The sequence below is a fragment of the Pseudophryne corroboree genome, chromosome 1 (genome assembly GCF_028390025.1).
Source record: "Pseudophryne corroboree isolate aPseCor3 chromosome 1, aPseCor3.hap2, whole genome shotgun sequence".
Classification (NCBI taxonomy): Eukaryota; Metazoa; Chordata; class Amphibia; order Anura; family Myobatrachidae; genus Pseudophryne; species Pseudophryne corroboree.
Window position 1 is genome coordinate 1175338815 of NC_086444.1, and position 16315 is coordinate 1175355129.

General features: G+C 45.9%; 1 protein-coding gene across 1 annotated transcript in view; it reads left to right on the forward strand.

Annotated features, from left to right (window-relative positions):
* Nucleotides 1–16315, forward strand: part of LOC135050985 (nicotinamide N-methyltransferase-like) — a 44924-nt gene that overhangs the window by 13988 nt on the left and 14621 nt on the right. Inside the window, exon 2 of the mRNA XM_063957200.1 lies at nucleotides 100–307. Coding sequence (XP_063813270.1) covers nucleotides 100–307 — 208 coding nt within the window. The remainder of the gene's footprint in view (nucleotides 1–99; nucleotides 308–16315) is intronic.

Genomic DNA, 16315 nt, shown 5'->3' on the forward strand with positions numbered 1-16315 from the left:
CATGCATAATGTTCTACTTAAGTGAGGGATACTCTACGCTGAATGGTGCTTTACTTTTCCTGATTTCATTTTATTCCAAATGGATTTTTTTTTCTACAGAGAACATTAGTGGAGATATCCTAATTGATCTAACTGTTGGTCCCAGCATCTATCAACTCTTTCCAGCCTGTGCGTCCTTCAAAGAAATTATCATTTTAGACTGCAATGACCCATGCATCAAGGAACTGAAAAAATGGGTGAATAAAGATCCAGATGCCCATGATTGGACTTTTGCTGCAAAAATTGCTGTAGAGGAAGCAGATGCGAGGTAATTATATAATTATATTTTAATTATTATCTTTAAACTTGTTACCAGCCCGTCAGAATGACGGAACAACAGAACAGTAGTGTCAGCAGCGGTGGCTGCGCCGCCCCAATGGATCAACATTTGCATTGCTCCATCAGACACCATCTAATGGCCACAGACAAAGGGGGTGCAGATGCGCTAAACGATCATTACAGGATAATAATATATAATATGTCATAAGAGGTTGTTGGTATATCGTTGGCCAATTATATTGGCCTGCCCACCAATTGTCCAGGTCACCTCTTGTCGAGCAGGTCCCTAACACTAAGGGGCCGACATCTGGAATGCAGGGAACCCCGAAACATGATCCAGCAAAGGACCCCCCCAGGGCATCACACTAAAAATTAGTGATAGTAAAGTGATATAAAGTGAAGGTACGTGAAGGTCCCTACTATGAGTTTAAAGCTAGAGAGTATGTGAAAAAAAATGTGCATACATAAATAATAGACAAACATGATATAAAAAGTACTAGGAAAATGCGCCAATGCATGTGCAGCATGCACTGGCGCTCAAACCGTAAGATGAATCCCTTGAATTGTGGAGGGATGAACGGAATTAAACCAAGTAGGGTTACAAGATAAAGTGCATTTATTATTGTGAAACCAACACACCAACACAAATGAACAATAAAATGTACAGGTTTAAAAATACAGATTAAAAAAACGATTAAAAAAAACAAATAACAAATAAAGTGCCTGTGCGGTAAGTGAATGATCAATCTCTCACCATCTGGTGGCCCTGCGGTGGGCTAGCTTAGAGTAAGCAGTAATGGTCGGTCCAGAGCTGAAATAGCCCGGCACCACCGCATGGAGCATAGATCAGCACGTGGGTCCTTCCAATGGTATCACCGCTCCTTTGTCCAGTCCTCTATCCAGATACAACGCGTTTCGGTCAAGTACCTCTGACCTTTCTCAAGTTTTGGATGGAGAATATAGATCTGGGCATCTATTTATACCCATGTGTCTAATTTTCATTGCTGTCACCTGTATTCCCAAAGTGCGCCTCATCTCACCGGCTCGTACTACCGGAAATGACACACTTTGCGTTCCAGCGCCGGCCAGAAGTGTCGCGATGTGCGTTCCATTACTTTACCGGAAGTACTATCCCGGCCGCAGCGATCACCTCAATGGCAAATCTCTTGGAGAATTCCTCACTCAGGACTTATGCTGTCCATAAAATATGCAATTTATTGTCCCAGTTTAGATGTCAGACGGTTTTATTTCATCCATCTTGTCATACATTGGCAGATCGTTATAATTGAATCCTTGTCGGCCATCTTTGTTACTGGAAAGACCACCTTTTTCCATAATCTTAGTGTAGTGGAGATCTAATTTCGATTTGAAGCCAGAATTCACTCTCGTTTTCATATACCTTTCATGGAGAAGACCCTCTCTGACCAAACTTTGTGGTACTTTATATTCCCACTAGTCCTTCCCTATTACCCGAGTAGGGTCACTCCTCTTTCGGATTGTATTAGATGGAATTCTCACAACGGATGTGTACCCACATGTAAGTCCCAAAAAAACAAGAGAGAAAAAGGGAAAAAGATTAAAAATACATATAATATTATATTAAAAACATAAATTCAATCTAAAAACCACTTTAATTCAAAGTCGGCATTGTGGCCGTTGGGTTTTAAAGAATTTAAGTCAAATATCCAGCGCATCTCATTTTGTGCCAGACATTTTTCAAGATCTCTATTTTTCCAGTTGGAATTAACTTGTTGAATGCCTAAATATCTGATGATATGTCCCTCACACTTATTGTGCACTCTAGTGATATAAAAAGTGACTGTGTATTTAAATGGTGATGCCCAGAGACAGCCCAGCCAGAACAAGCTCGACAAGGGGTGACCTAGATGATTGGTGGGCAAGCCGATATCATTGGCAAACGATATACCAACAACCTCTTATGACATATTATATTTTATTATACTGCAATGATCGTTTAGTGCATCTGCACCCCCTTTGTCTGTGTATACTACTTTATTCTAAGCAGCATAGCAACTTTCATTACTGGAGGGTGGGCAATTTAGAACCATTTCACCTACCATCTAATGGCCGCCGGTTTGTGAAACACTTGAATTGCCCACATTGAGGTGAGGAGCAGTATTAGCCTTTTATTATATAGGATGGTAAAGTGGAAAGTAAAATGGACTTTGCTAAAAAACAAAAAAAGTTATAAAAATCTGATCTACGTTAGGTCTGATCAAAGTGTCTTACCTGTAGCAACAGTACACCTAATAAAAAAAAATCTAAATCCCCTCCATTGTATTGATTACAAATAGTGAGCTAATAATAGATGATATCTATTACATAAAGATGACTGCTGATAGAAATGAAATCATCAAGTTATGTGTGGGGAGAGTGGCTTGGCTGCCATGGTAGCTTTGACCTGCCTCCAGGTTGTCTTCACACAGCCAGGTCTTTGCCCTTTCTAGTCATGTGAGGGTGGTCCCGGCCCAGGGACGTCTTTTCATATGGGCTCAATGGGCAGTTGCCCTAGGCCCCCTGAAGTATAAGGGCCCTAGGCTGATAGCTGAGGGTTCCCTTTTTCCTGGGGAACCAGAGATATCCAACTTCACAGCAGTAATCCCCATCTGAGCCTGTTATTTGCTCTTCCCAGCCAGATATAGCAGGGTTTTGATTGACTTAGCCTTCCAGCAGCTGGTCCCTGCTCCAGCTCTACACGCCTGGTATGCAGTTTTATATTTTTGTCAGGTGGATTGCTTTGGATCTTGAACTCTGATCCCCAAGTTCACTGTACCTCCTGAAAAGTGGGACTCTATTTTTATTTTGTCCCATTGAAAGCTAAGAAATCTATTTCCAGTAACTGGAGATATCTGCAATCAAGTAGGCTTCCCTCCCACCAGAAAATTCTGAATATTAAGCCCAATCCACTATCCACCCCTCCTCTGCATATTAAACACCACCTACCACCCTGGAAGTCATGTATTGGGGCCCTTTCATTCAGCCCATTGCCCCCTTCGACAGTTTAGTGTTCTACCTCCCACCATCTGTGCAGTAAAGGAGTAATTAGCAGAAATTACTGCTCCAGGTCCTACATTCTGAGCAGAAGATAGAACACCCCCTACTGCCTGCTTGACATCAAAGCTGCCGCTGATAGCACCCCCACTCCTACTGCTGGAGGATGGGTAGAGACCTCAGTGTATTACTTTGCCCAGGGGCCTGCACTGCTGTTAAGACGGCCCTGTCCTGCTCTGCAGTTCCCAAGTGACGGGATGGAGTGGGTGCAGCTGGGGTGACCTGACATATTCCATATCCCATTTACTAGTATTCCATATGACGTTCCCATGTTCATCACAAAGCATTCACTGGAACTGTGGATAGAACAATACAGAACATTAGAGAATGGGTTTCAACACACAAGCTTAAGACCGAATAAACAGCAACAGAATAATTTACGTTATACCTCCAAACAAATCATTTCCTGGGTGAGGGCTATTATATTAGCCTTGGGTCACCACCTGCTACACTTATAGTACATTCCTGTTACATTTACAGCTGAAATGAGCAGCTCTAAATCTTCTTACTAGGGGAGTTTTTTTCCGAATAGCAATAACCTGACAGTGACATCCCCTGTGGTCTATCAGCTCACTTGCATTGCATAAGGAAACATTAGTATCCTGACCTCTTTATTATAGTCTTAAGCTTCTTCTAGACTGTTGTAGTTTGTAAATAAGACTGTGGTCATTTTAATTACAATAGAGTCATGTACAATACCTGCCTACTCTCCCGCATTATGTAGAAGACACCCCCGGAAGAGTGGGCACCCCTACCGCATTGCAATCACATTACTTCTTAGTGGTCACTGGGATGGGCTCCCCTGTTCCAACGACTCATGAATGGTACATCTGGGAGAATAAAGATTCCTTATTGCCACTAATTGAGGCAATAAAGAATCTATATTTTTCTGTGCTGGCTAAAAATGAAGATAGAGCCATAAAAGTTGTATTCAATAATTAGTGTTCTTTAAAGGAACTTCTGCTCTCCTTTCTTTCATCATATAAGATGTAGAACAGTAGCTCAGTATATACACACACATTGATGTGCCCCACTCTGCTGCTGTTGCCGTTATCACTAGGGGTGTGCACCGGGCCATTTTTCAGGTTTTGTGTGTTGGTTTTGGATCTGGATCTCCTTCGTGCTTTTTATCTGGATTGGTTTTGCCAAAACCACCCTTGCGTGTTTTGGTTTTGGATCTGTATTTTTTTTTTTTTAAATCATCAAAACAGCTAAAATTACAGAGTTGGGGTGTGGCTTTTGTTCCTACAGTTCTATTAACCTCAATAACATTCATTTCCACACATTTCCAGTCAATTTTGACAACCTCACTGTTTACAATATTGGCCCTCATTTTGAGTTGTTCGCTCACTAGCTGCTTTTAGCAGCATTGCACACGCTAAGCCGCCGCCCTCTGGGAGTGTATCTTAGCTTAGCAGAATTGCGAACGAAAGATTAGCAGAATTGCGAATAGAAATTTCTTAGCAGTTTCTGAGTAGCTCGAGACCTACTCCTACACTGCGATCAGTTCAGTCAGTTTCGTTCCTGGATTGACGTCACAAACACACCCAGCGTTCGCCCAGACACTCCCCCATTTCTTCAGACACTCCCGCGTTTTTCCCAGAAACGCCAGCGTTTTTCCGCACACTCCCATAAAACGGCCAGTTTCCGCCCAGAAACACCCACTTCCTGTCAATCACACTCCGATCACCAGAACGATGAAATATCTTCGTTACGCCGTGAGTAAAATACCAAACTTTTGTGCTAATTTACTTGGCGCAGGCGCACTGCGAACATTGCGCATGCGCAGTTTGTGACTAATCGCTCCGTAGCGGAAAAAACTAACGAGCGAACAACTCGGAATCACCCCCATTGTTCACCAACATAGGCCAAAGCCTGGCTGGATAAACTAAGCAACAGAGCAGCGGCACAAACACATGGCAGTTATTTCTGTTTAAAAATGTTTTACAAATTAGTAATTTATTAGCAATAACCAATCAAATCAACTCACAAGTACAATTAAAAGAAAACAATTCAACACAGGAATTTCCTGAGAATCAAGGTGGTCATCCGAGTTGATCGCAGCCAGCAACTTTTTGCTGCTGCTGCGATCAACTAGTACACGCCTATGGGCAGTGCCGTAACGAGGCATTTTAGCGGTGTGTGCAAGAAACGACATTGGCACACCCCCATGCAAGATTGGGGCAGTGCGAGCAAATAATATATAGGGGCGTGGCTTTATGGGGGAAGGGGCGTGGCCAAAACATATTCAAATTCATACTATGTGCACAGTAGTCTCTTATTTAAATTACGCTGCACAGTAGCGCCACTACACCAGGAAGATCACCTTTTACACATCACGGCAGTCAGTCCTCCTTCTTACACATTATGCAGACAGCGTCCCCTTTTTACACATTATGGCAGACAGCGTCCCCCTTTTTACATATTACGGCAGGCAGCGTCCCCCTTTTTACAGATTACGGCAGACAGCGTCCCCCTTTTTACACATTACGGCAGACAGCGTCCCCCTTTTTACACATTACGGTGCCCAGTCCCCCTTTTTACACATTGTGGCAGACAGAATAGAGAGAGAGAGAGAGAGATAGAGAGAGAGACATACTTACCATCTCTCCCCGCTGGCAGTCAGGCTCCTAATGCTGGCAGATCCCGGGCAGCCGCAGGGGAGAAGGAGGAGGGAGGGGGACTGGAGCAGCGCTATGTACTTGGTAGAGGCGACACTGCAGCAGTCCCCTCTCCTTCCGCATTGGCTGGCCGCTGCTGTGAATGTTAGGAGAGGGGAGTGCTGCAGCGGCGCTACTACCAATTACATAGTGCTGCTGCGGCTCCAGTCCCCCTCCCTCCTCCTCCTCCTTCCCTGCCTCCGGCGCTGCTGCTCTCCTCCAGCGTGGTGCACAGGTGCACACAGCACAGAACAGGTAGCTTGTAATGAGTCAATTTGACTCATTACAAGCTGCTTGCCCTGCGCCCTCAGGGCAACTGTGCTGTGTGCCAGGCACACCTGGTACACACATAGTTACGGCGCTGCCTATGGGGGAGTATATTTTAGCTTAGCAGGGCTGCGATCGCTTGTGCAGCCCTGCTAAGATAAAATACATTTCAAGCAAAAGAATACTAGGCCTGGACATACTTACCCTGTGCGACGATCTCTGTGATGCTGGGGCCGGCTTTGACGTCAGACATCCGCCCTTCGTTCTGCTGGACACGCCTGTGTTTTCTTCTCCACTCCCCGAAAACGGTCTTCAACGGTCCGGATCTGCCTAGGTACGCCTTCTTTCTGTCAATATTCTTTGCGGTCGGCTCTGCAACAGCTTCCTTCTTAGGACGCGACGTAATGGCAACATTGCGCACGAGCAGTGCGGCCGCCGCGCATGCGCATTCCGGACACATTTGCATTCAGCAGCATCGCTGCTGTGTGATGCTTTTGTATTTGTGTGGGGGGGGGGGGGGGGCAGGCACTGACATGCGGGGCGGAATGACCCCCCCATGTGTACAATATCATTGCTCTAAAGTAGTAACCAAATAGCAAAGAAAAAAAATGAAACCGTGTGTAAAATAGCAACAGCAGACATTGATGCCCCCTACACAAGTGCACATGCCCCCAGCACATGCCTATTCTCAGTGTCCAGTCTGTACCTCCCTCCTGGGGGTCCTGGGTCAATGATGACTGGAACTCTGTGCCCATGTAAAGCTCAGATTAATCAGCCATTTTGTCAAGCAGCTCCCCAAAGTCTCCCTAATCACAAAAAATAGCATTCTGTACCTGCGTAGGACAGTGCGGAATACTGGAATACTTTGGGGCACAGTGCTGGTCGGATACAGTGCGAGTCAGACACAGTGCAGGTTACAGTGCAGGTTGGATACAGGGCGGATCGGATACAATGCAGGTTACAATGTGGGTCAGATACATTGCAGGCGGATACAGCGCTGGTCGGATACAGTGTAGGTGTAATTCATTGCAGGTGGCAGAGGAGGATTTAGACCTCATGGGGCCCTAAGCATGACACTGATTTTTGCCCCTCCTTCCTCAAACAATCCATAGCACTATTTAATAGTGTGGTGTACACATCTGCAACAACTAGACACATCAAATTTGATGGCAGATAAGAACCATTTGGCCTATTGTTTCTAAAGAAATTATTATGTAGAACCCCCCCCCCAAAGAAAAGATTACAATATTCACTCAAGCCCAAAATAAAATGAGTTAAACAATAACAAAACAGTTTCCAGAGATCAAAGAGCCCCCACTGCTGCTCTCCAACAAATATGTACAGTACTATTCACCTGAGCAAAGGTAAAAGGAAAAGGATGCACCTAACAAACTGATCTCATACCTCCCAACTATTCAGTAGTCCACAGCAGGACTCCTGAGCACCTCCGAAAAGGGAGTATAGCTTCAGGTGGGAGGGCATGGCCTCAGGACACCTTCCCCTGTTTTTATCATTTTGGGGGCATGCCCAGTGCTCCCTGAGCATCTGAGCGACCCCCAGGCTCATCTCCTTGCACTGTTTGGATGCTGTTCGCAAAGCATCTATTCAAGCATCACCCGCTGCTTTGATGTGCAGAGCAGCTGTGATCAAAGGCTCCCCCAACTCTTCTCTGCTGCGGTCCATGGGAGTGACAGCGGGAAAGTGTACGAATAGCAGGACTGTCCCACTGTAATCGGGACAGTTGGGAGGTCTGTTATATGATGGCTACAAGCACAATGAAAGTCATTTATAGCAGTCCAAGTCACTCATTAAATTGGTCACTATGCTATGAGAATCAGGGAAGAGGTGTTCTCCAATGCAAGTCAAGTTTTCACTGTGCACCTCTTGCTTACATATGGAGGCAGCCATTTTGTAGTCTGACCAACCAATATCATAAGTACACACAAAAAGTAACAAACATATTGCTTTAGTTTAAACATCATGTGAAAATATTGTACACCATAAAAGAGCAAGGAGGCACATTCAGTAGGGGTAAAGTCAAATAATGTACATAACTATTTTGATACAGTATTGTTTATTTTGTAAACAATCCACATGTACAGTATTAGGTCACAAATACCACACAATAAACGTCACTGAACTGTTTCCTGACTGTATGCCGCCTTAAGCCTGTTTTGCCAAGAGTGCTGCATCATTTTCCATTGTATATCTACCTCCATGTGTGGGAACCCAGTGCATTTAATACTGGGAAAGCCAAATCACACAAGTCATTAAAAAGAAAATAATAGGAAGTCCCGGAGCTCCGCCACAACCCCTCCACAGATGCCTTTTAGCGGCCCCTCCAGGCCTCCAATTGCTCCTCACTACTTCCCCCTGCTTCCGTGACCCTGATAGACAGCTTTGTTACACCCGTGGCCGTGGTTGGCGCGCAGCCGCAGTGGCAGGAAAAACACCATGTGGCTGGGACTATGGCGCCAGAGGTGGGCCCTGACCCTGTCTCCCTTGCCCCAAAGAAAGTAGCGGCTGTCACTATATCCATGTCAGAGCGCGCTGCAGACGCTCTGGTTTCGTATACTGACGTGGTGGACGCAATCCGGTCCACCATGACTCTCCTCCTCACTCAGGTTGTCTCTGACATAACACTGCAGCTGCAGCACTTACAGCAACATGTGTCCCGTACTGAGAATCAATTGGGAGCTGCCGTGTATAATGTTGATGAGCTGCAGCAGTCTGTGAAAACACTGACTACAGACAACTACAATATATGGAACAAACTTGACGATATCGATAACAGGTCACGTATAAATAATATTAGGCTTGTTGGCCTACCTGAATCCATCAAGGGTCCAGCACTTGCTCACTTTGGGGGTCATTCCGACCCGATCGCTCGCTGCAGTTTGCCGCAGCGCAGCGAACGGGTCGGAACTGTGCATGCGCCAGCGCCGCAGTGCGCCGGCGCATGGCAGTCGTCGGTGCCCAGTGATCGCCTCTGAGACAGAGGCGGTTGCTGGGTGGAGGAGCGGTCTACCAAACGCAGGCGTGGCCGGTCCGTTGGGGGGCGGGCCACTGCGGCTGCGTGATGTGTCACGCAGCCGCTGCGGACAGCGGGAGCGACGAGTAACTCCCAGCCAGCCACAGGAGCTGCGCTGGCCAGGAGTTACTCCTCAAATACAAAGGCATCGTTGCTGTGCGATGCTTTTGTATTTGTGCAGGGGGGGGGCGGCACTGACATGCTGGGCGTCCCCCCGCATGTCTGAGTTTACGATTATAGCTGTGCTAAACTTATCACAGCTACGATCAACTCGGAATGACCCCCTTTGTCCGTACTACGCTACCCAACCTTCTGGAAATTTAACAGGAATGTCGTGACTTGGTAATCGAGAGGGTGCATCGTGTGGGACCTGCCCCCACCCCTAACAAGCCACGTCTGAGGGTTACGCTGTTTCGCTGTTTGAACTACCTCCACAAGTCTACCTTCTGGTCTGCGTCCCGTCGCATCAAGGATCTTCAATGGGAGGGCCACAAACTTTTTATTTTCCAGGACTACTCCATGGAATTGACTCGGGCCCGGAAAGCCTTCTCCCCAATTTGCTCCCAACTAATTGCAGAGGGCCGCAAGTTTGGCTTGCTCTACCCAGCCCGTCTACGCATCTATGATGGCACCTCCTATAAGGACTTCCTCTCCTCTGCAGATGCCCATGCTTTTCTTAGAGAACTTCCTCGGCCCTCGCATGCTGACATCAGTGATCCTCCACCCACTGCATCTACCTGAAGGTTTTTTCTATACTGGTCGCCTGACCGTCGCTAATGCTACTCCTGTAGTGCTCTGCATGCCTCTGTTATATAGCAATGCCCCAATTTATCCGACTCCGGCACTGTTTTCATGCTTTATGTTACTGTACCTACTCTTCTTATGATGGTTTGTCTTTCCATGTTGACTGCGGCTCTCTGTTGCTGTTACACTGAGCCCACCTCTCTAGTATATCTGTTTTGCTTGTTATAACTACATGTTATCATGACACCTAGACTTATATAACAGCCTGGTTCTAGTTCCATGTTGAAGCCTTACAGGGCTTCCACACCTGCTGCTATGCTCCCCGCTCGTCCCTGATATATAGGGCAATACAACGTATTTTCGCTTTTCTTTAAATGTGGGTGGACGGGCAGAGCTCCCCCCTCACACTCCATTACTGGTTATTTCGTTCATGTGGTTTCTATATTTGTCTCTGCTAATTTTCCTTTTAGGAAGTTCTGAGTCCTTTTATACTATTATGTCTCCGCTGATCGTGCCACTGTTTTTTTTTTGGACTCATTTAGTACGATTGCCATGTTATATTTGTTGTCCATCACCCTCCCCCTCCTTCCTTACCATCCTCCCCCATCCCCCTCCATTACATTATAAACCATTGTATTTCTTAGACATTAACATCTGTGGTACTTGTATCTCCCCTCTCATCCTGATATGCCTACTCTGACAATAGGCTCGTGGAACATGGGCGGGTTCAACTCGCCTGTGAAACGTAGAAAAATTCTCATCTACCTCAATAAGCAAAATGTTGATATTGCGTTTCTACAGGAGTCCCATCTAGTTCCTGCTGAAGTGTTTAAACTGAATACTCTAGGCTGGTCTGTTTTGGGTTCTAGTTCTTATATAACTCCAAAGCCAGAGGTGTTATCATCCTAATCAAAAGACATATTCCCTATGATGATTTGATTGTTCGTTCTGATGAATCGGGTAGAACAGTATTAATGACACTTAAATTATATGGCCTGCCACTGGCACTCTGTAATGTCTCTGCTCCCTCTACCTACACCAAGAGATTCCTACAATCATTCATTGCCTTATTGTCCCTGCACCTTTCCTCCTCTGTTATACTGTGCAGAGATTTTAACTAGTATCCTCGCTTCTCCTGGACAGATCATCTACACCCCCTAGAGGCCTAACTCTTCCCAAACTAGGAATATCTTTACTGACAGATGAACTCTCTCTGGTGGATGTTTGGAGGGCCCTCCACCCCACTGACAGAGATTATACCTGTTTGTCCTCAGCCCACCACACCCTATCCCGAATTGATTACATATTCACATCTCACACCCTCTACGCTAATGTAGTAGATGCTCTCATTTCTCCAATCTATTTATCTGACCATGCTCTTGTGACATCCTCCATCCAAATTTTGGGATCGCAGGATTCCCCCAGACTGTGGAAATTCCCCTCTTATTTATCCAAATCCTTTAAGTTTCATAACAAACTCGAGGCAGCTTGGGTGGTGTTTGCCTTGGACAATGCCTTGCATGCTGACTCTGACCCGATGCTCTTTTGGTTAACTGCCAAATCTGTGTTACGAGGTGAGATAATTTCATATGTGGCCAATTCCCATAAAAAGTATACGGTGTAATATCTGGAATTTCAGTCCGCTCTGACCTCAGCCTTTCAGTGGTTCAAGACTGAACCAAATGACAACACCATACACAGTTATCTTTTGGCAAAGACGCACTTTGATGTATTCTTGCAGATACTAGGTGATAAATATATATTAAATGTTAATTATAGATTTCACAAGTTCGGAAACAAAACAGGTAAATTGTTATCCAACCTATTACGAGGTTCCCACCCTCCATTGACCACGCGACCCTTAGTGACGGAGTCAGGCAATCTGACTAGTACCAATGCAGAAATCTCCAACATCATGCGCTCCTTTTACTCGGATCTCTACTCCCCCACGGTACCCCACCCCCACCCACCGGATTCCCTCGATATGCCTGCACCCTGTGAATCCTAGAAGATCCTGCCGAACCCCATTCTACCTCCAGAACTTTGCCAACCCCTTACAGCCCCAATCACCTTGGAAGAGATTCGCACGACCATTGGCCATTTTAAACGTGATAAAGCCCCGGGACCGGATGGCTTCTCTGACGATTTCTATAAAATGCTATTGCCCAAAATTGAGACTCCCTTGCTACGTGCGCTTAACGCTTTGCTTACATCAGGGACTCTCCCATTACATTTTAACACAGCCATACTAAAGGTGTTGCCGAAACCTGGCAGAGATCTCACTCTCCCGTGATCCTATCACCCCATTTCCCTACTCAATCTCGACTATAAGCTGCTGACTAAGATTCTAGCTGATCGAGTTAAATTACTCCTACCCCATATCATCCATACAGATCAAACAGGCTTCATTTGGGGCAGACACTCTGAAGTAAATGTACGACGTGTCCTTTCAGCAGTACACGCCTCCCCCTCCTCACCTCTGCCCACTTATATCCTTTCCCTCGACGCAGAGAAGGCGTTTGATCTGGTTGAATGGCCCCATCTATATCACTCTCTAGTACGTTTCGGCTTCCCGCCAGCTTTCATCGAATGGATCAAACTACTGTATCTACACCCCCAAACTCAGGTTTCCTGTAATGGCATCCTGTCTGCCCCTTTCCCTATCGGTAGAGGGACTAGGCAGGGATGCCCGTTGTCTCCATTACTGTTCGACATAGCTCTCGAACCGTTAGCAATAGCTCTATGTGCATCCACAAGATTTAAGGGGATTCGAATTGGCGACGTGGAACTAAAAGTGGCTTTATTTGCCGACGATCTGCTCCTTTTCATATCTGACCCTGACACCTCCCTCCCAGAGATTCTTGGTCTGATATCTTCTTTTGGAACGATTGTGGGCTACCGTATCAACGTCACCAAATCTGAATTGTTACCCCAGAGAACCCCCCATACATCTGCCCCCTTCCCTGCCTCCACTTTAACGTTGGCATTCAAAACTGTCTCGGATAAAATCACCTACTTAGGAATACAAATCCCATCTGACTTATCCACTCTGTATGAGGTCAATATCTCACCCATGCTAGCTAAACTCACTACTACCCTAGATTCCTGGAAGCTTTTGCCCCTCTCGGTCCTGGGTCGGGTGGTGGTTCTTCAAAGTGTGTTTTTTCCTCAACTATATTATCTTATGCAACTGTTACCTATCCGTCTTTCTACGAAAGACTTGTTATATCTTTGTAAAATCTTGACCAAATTTCTCTGGAAAGGCAAGAAACCACTCACAGCTTTAAAAAAAATTGCGGCGCCTCGCACTGCTGGTTTGCCTAACTTTCTTTCTTATTCTTTATCTGCGCTCTTTCGTTGGGCTGCTGATTGGTTGACTAACAGACATTCTTTTACTGACCCTGCTCTGGATGAGGCTATGTTTTCCCCCTTTTCTCCTAGTGCTCTCCTGCACTCCACACCGAAGACTATCCTTCCTCACATCCTCCACTCCCCGTTATTTCATGACATCTACTATACATTAGTGATGTGCACCGGAAATTTTTCGGATTTTGTGTTTTGGTTTTGGATTCGGTTCCGCGGCCGTGTTTTGGATTCGGACGCGTTTTGGCAAAACCTCCCTGAAATTTTTTTGGCGGATTTGGGTGTGTTTTGGATTCAGGTGTTTTTTTACAAAAAACCCTCAAAAACAGCTAAAATCATAGAATTTGGGGGTCATTTTGATCCTATAGTATTATTAACCTCAATAACCATAATTTCCACACATTTTCAGTCTATTCTGAACACCTCACACCTCACAATATTATTTTTAGTCCTAAAATTTGCACCGAGGTTGCTGGGTTACTAAGCTAAGCGACCCAAGTGGCCGACACAAACACCTGGCCCATCTAGGAGTGGCACTGCAGTGTCAGACCGGATGGCACTTCCAAAAAATAGTTCCCAAACAGCACATGATGCAAAGAAAAAAAGAGGCGAAATGAGATAGCTGTGTGACTAAGCTAAGCGACCCAAGTGGCCGACACAAACACCTGGCCCATCTAAGAGTGGCACAGCAGTGTCAGACAGGATGGCAGATTTAAAAAATAGTCACCAAACAGCACATGATGCAAAGAAAAAAAGAGGCACAATGAGGTAGCTTTGTGACTAAGCTAAGCGACCCAAGTGGCCGACACAAACACCTGGCCCATCTAGGAGTGGCACTGCAGTGTCAGACAGGATGGCAGATTTAAAAAATAGTCCCCAAACAGCACATGATGCAAAGAAAAAAAGAGGCGCAATGAGGACCTCCGTGACGTGCTGTGGGGTGAGGCAGGTGAGGCAGAGCCTTTCCTGTCATACGAACGTTCGTGCCAGTGTTTTGACTGTGTAAAGTATATAAAAAATACAAATAATTTGTTTGAAATATCTTCTCTGCATTATTCTAATCATTTTTATAGCCAAAACTCTGGAGTAAAAAATCTATGGCAGGTGAGGCAGTGCCTCACCTCCCAATCTTTTTCACACATCTCTGATCAAAACTCAGCAAATTTCCAGGAGTTTATATCTCTGCACCTGTGTATAATGCCAAGATGGACCCTATGGCTCATATATTGCATGTAAATCTGGCTCTGGTGCTAGACAGTGCCTCCTGAGCCATTTAGCTCACCGCACGTCCCTGAATGAGGTAGCTGTGTGACTAAGCTAAGCGACCCAAGTGGCCGATACAAACACTAGGCCCATCTAGGAGTGGCACTGCAGTGTCAGACAGGGTGGCACTTCAAAAAAATAGTCCCCAAACAGCACATGATGCAAAGAAAAAGAGGCGCAATGAGGTAGCTTTGTGACTAAGCAAAGCGATCCAAGTGGCCGACACAAACACCTGGCCCATCTAGGAGTGGCACTGTAGTGTCAGACAGAATGGCAGATTTAAAAAATAGTCCCCAAACAGCACATGATGCAAAGAAAAAAAGAGGTGCACCAAGGTCGCTGGATGGCTAAGCTAAGCGACACAAGTGGCCAACACAAACACCTGGCCCATCTAGGAGTGGCACTGCAGTGTCAGACAGGATGGCACTTCCAAAAAAAGTCCCCAAATAGCACATGATGCAAAGAAAAATGAAAGAAAAAAGAGGTGCAAGATGGAATTGTCCTTGGGCCCTCCCACCCACCCTTATGTTGTATAAACAGGACATGCACACTTTAACAAACCCATAATTTCAGCGACAGGGTCTGCCACATGACTGTGACTGAAATGACTGGTTGGTTTGGGCCCCCACCAAAAATAGAATCAATCAATCTCTCCTTGCACAAACTGGCTCTACAGAGGCAAGATGTCCACCTCCTCCTCTTCCTTCGATTCATCACCCCTTTCACTGTGTACATCCCCCTCCTCACAGATTATTAATTCGTCCCCACTGGAATCCACCATCTCAGATCCCTGTGTACTTTCAGTAGGCAATTGCTGGTGAATGTCTCCACGGAGGAATTGATTATAATTAATTTTGATGAACATCATCTTCTCCACATTTTCTGGAAGTAACCTCGTACGCCGATTGCTGACAAGGTGTGCGGCTGCACTAAACACTTATTCGGAGTACACACTGGAGGTAAGTGGAGCAACTTAGGTAAAATAAAGCCAGTTTGTGCAAGGGCCTCCAAATTGCCTCTTTTTCCTGCCAGTATACGTATGGACTGTCTGACGTGCCTACTTGGATGCTGTCACTCATATAATCCTCCACCATTCTTTCCATGGTGACAGAATCATATGCAGTGACAGTAGACGACATGTCAGTAATCGTTGTCAGGTCCTTCAGTCCGGACCAGATGTCAGCACTCGCTCCAGACTGCCCTGCATCACCGCCAGCGGGTGCGCTCTGAATTCTTAGCCTTTTCCTCGCACCCCCAGTTGCGGGAGAATGTGAAGGAGGAGCTGTTGACGGGTCACGTTCCGCTTGACTTGACAATTTTCTCACCAGCAGGTCTTTGAACCTCTGCAGACTTGTGTCTGCCGGAAAGAGAGATACAACGTAGGTTTTAAATCTAGGATCGAGCATGGTGGCCAAAATTTAGTGCTCTGATTTCAACAGATTGACCACCCGTGAATCCTGGTTAAGCGAATTAAGGGCTCCATCCACAAGTCCCACATGCCTAGCGGAATCGCTCTGTTTTAGCTCCTCCTTCAATGTCTCCAGCTTCTTCTGCAAAAGCCTGATGAGGGGAATGACCTGACTCAGGCTGCCAGTGT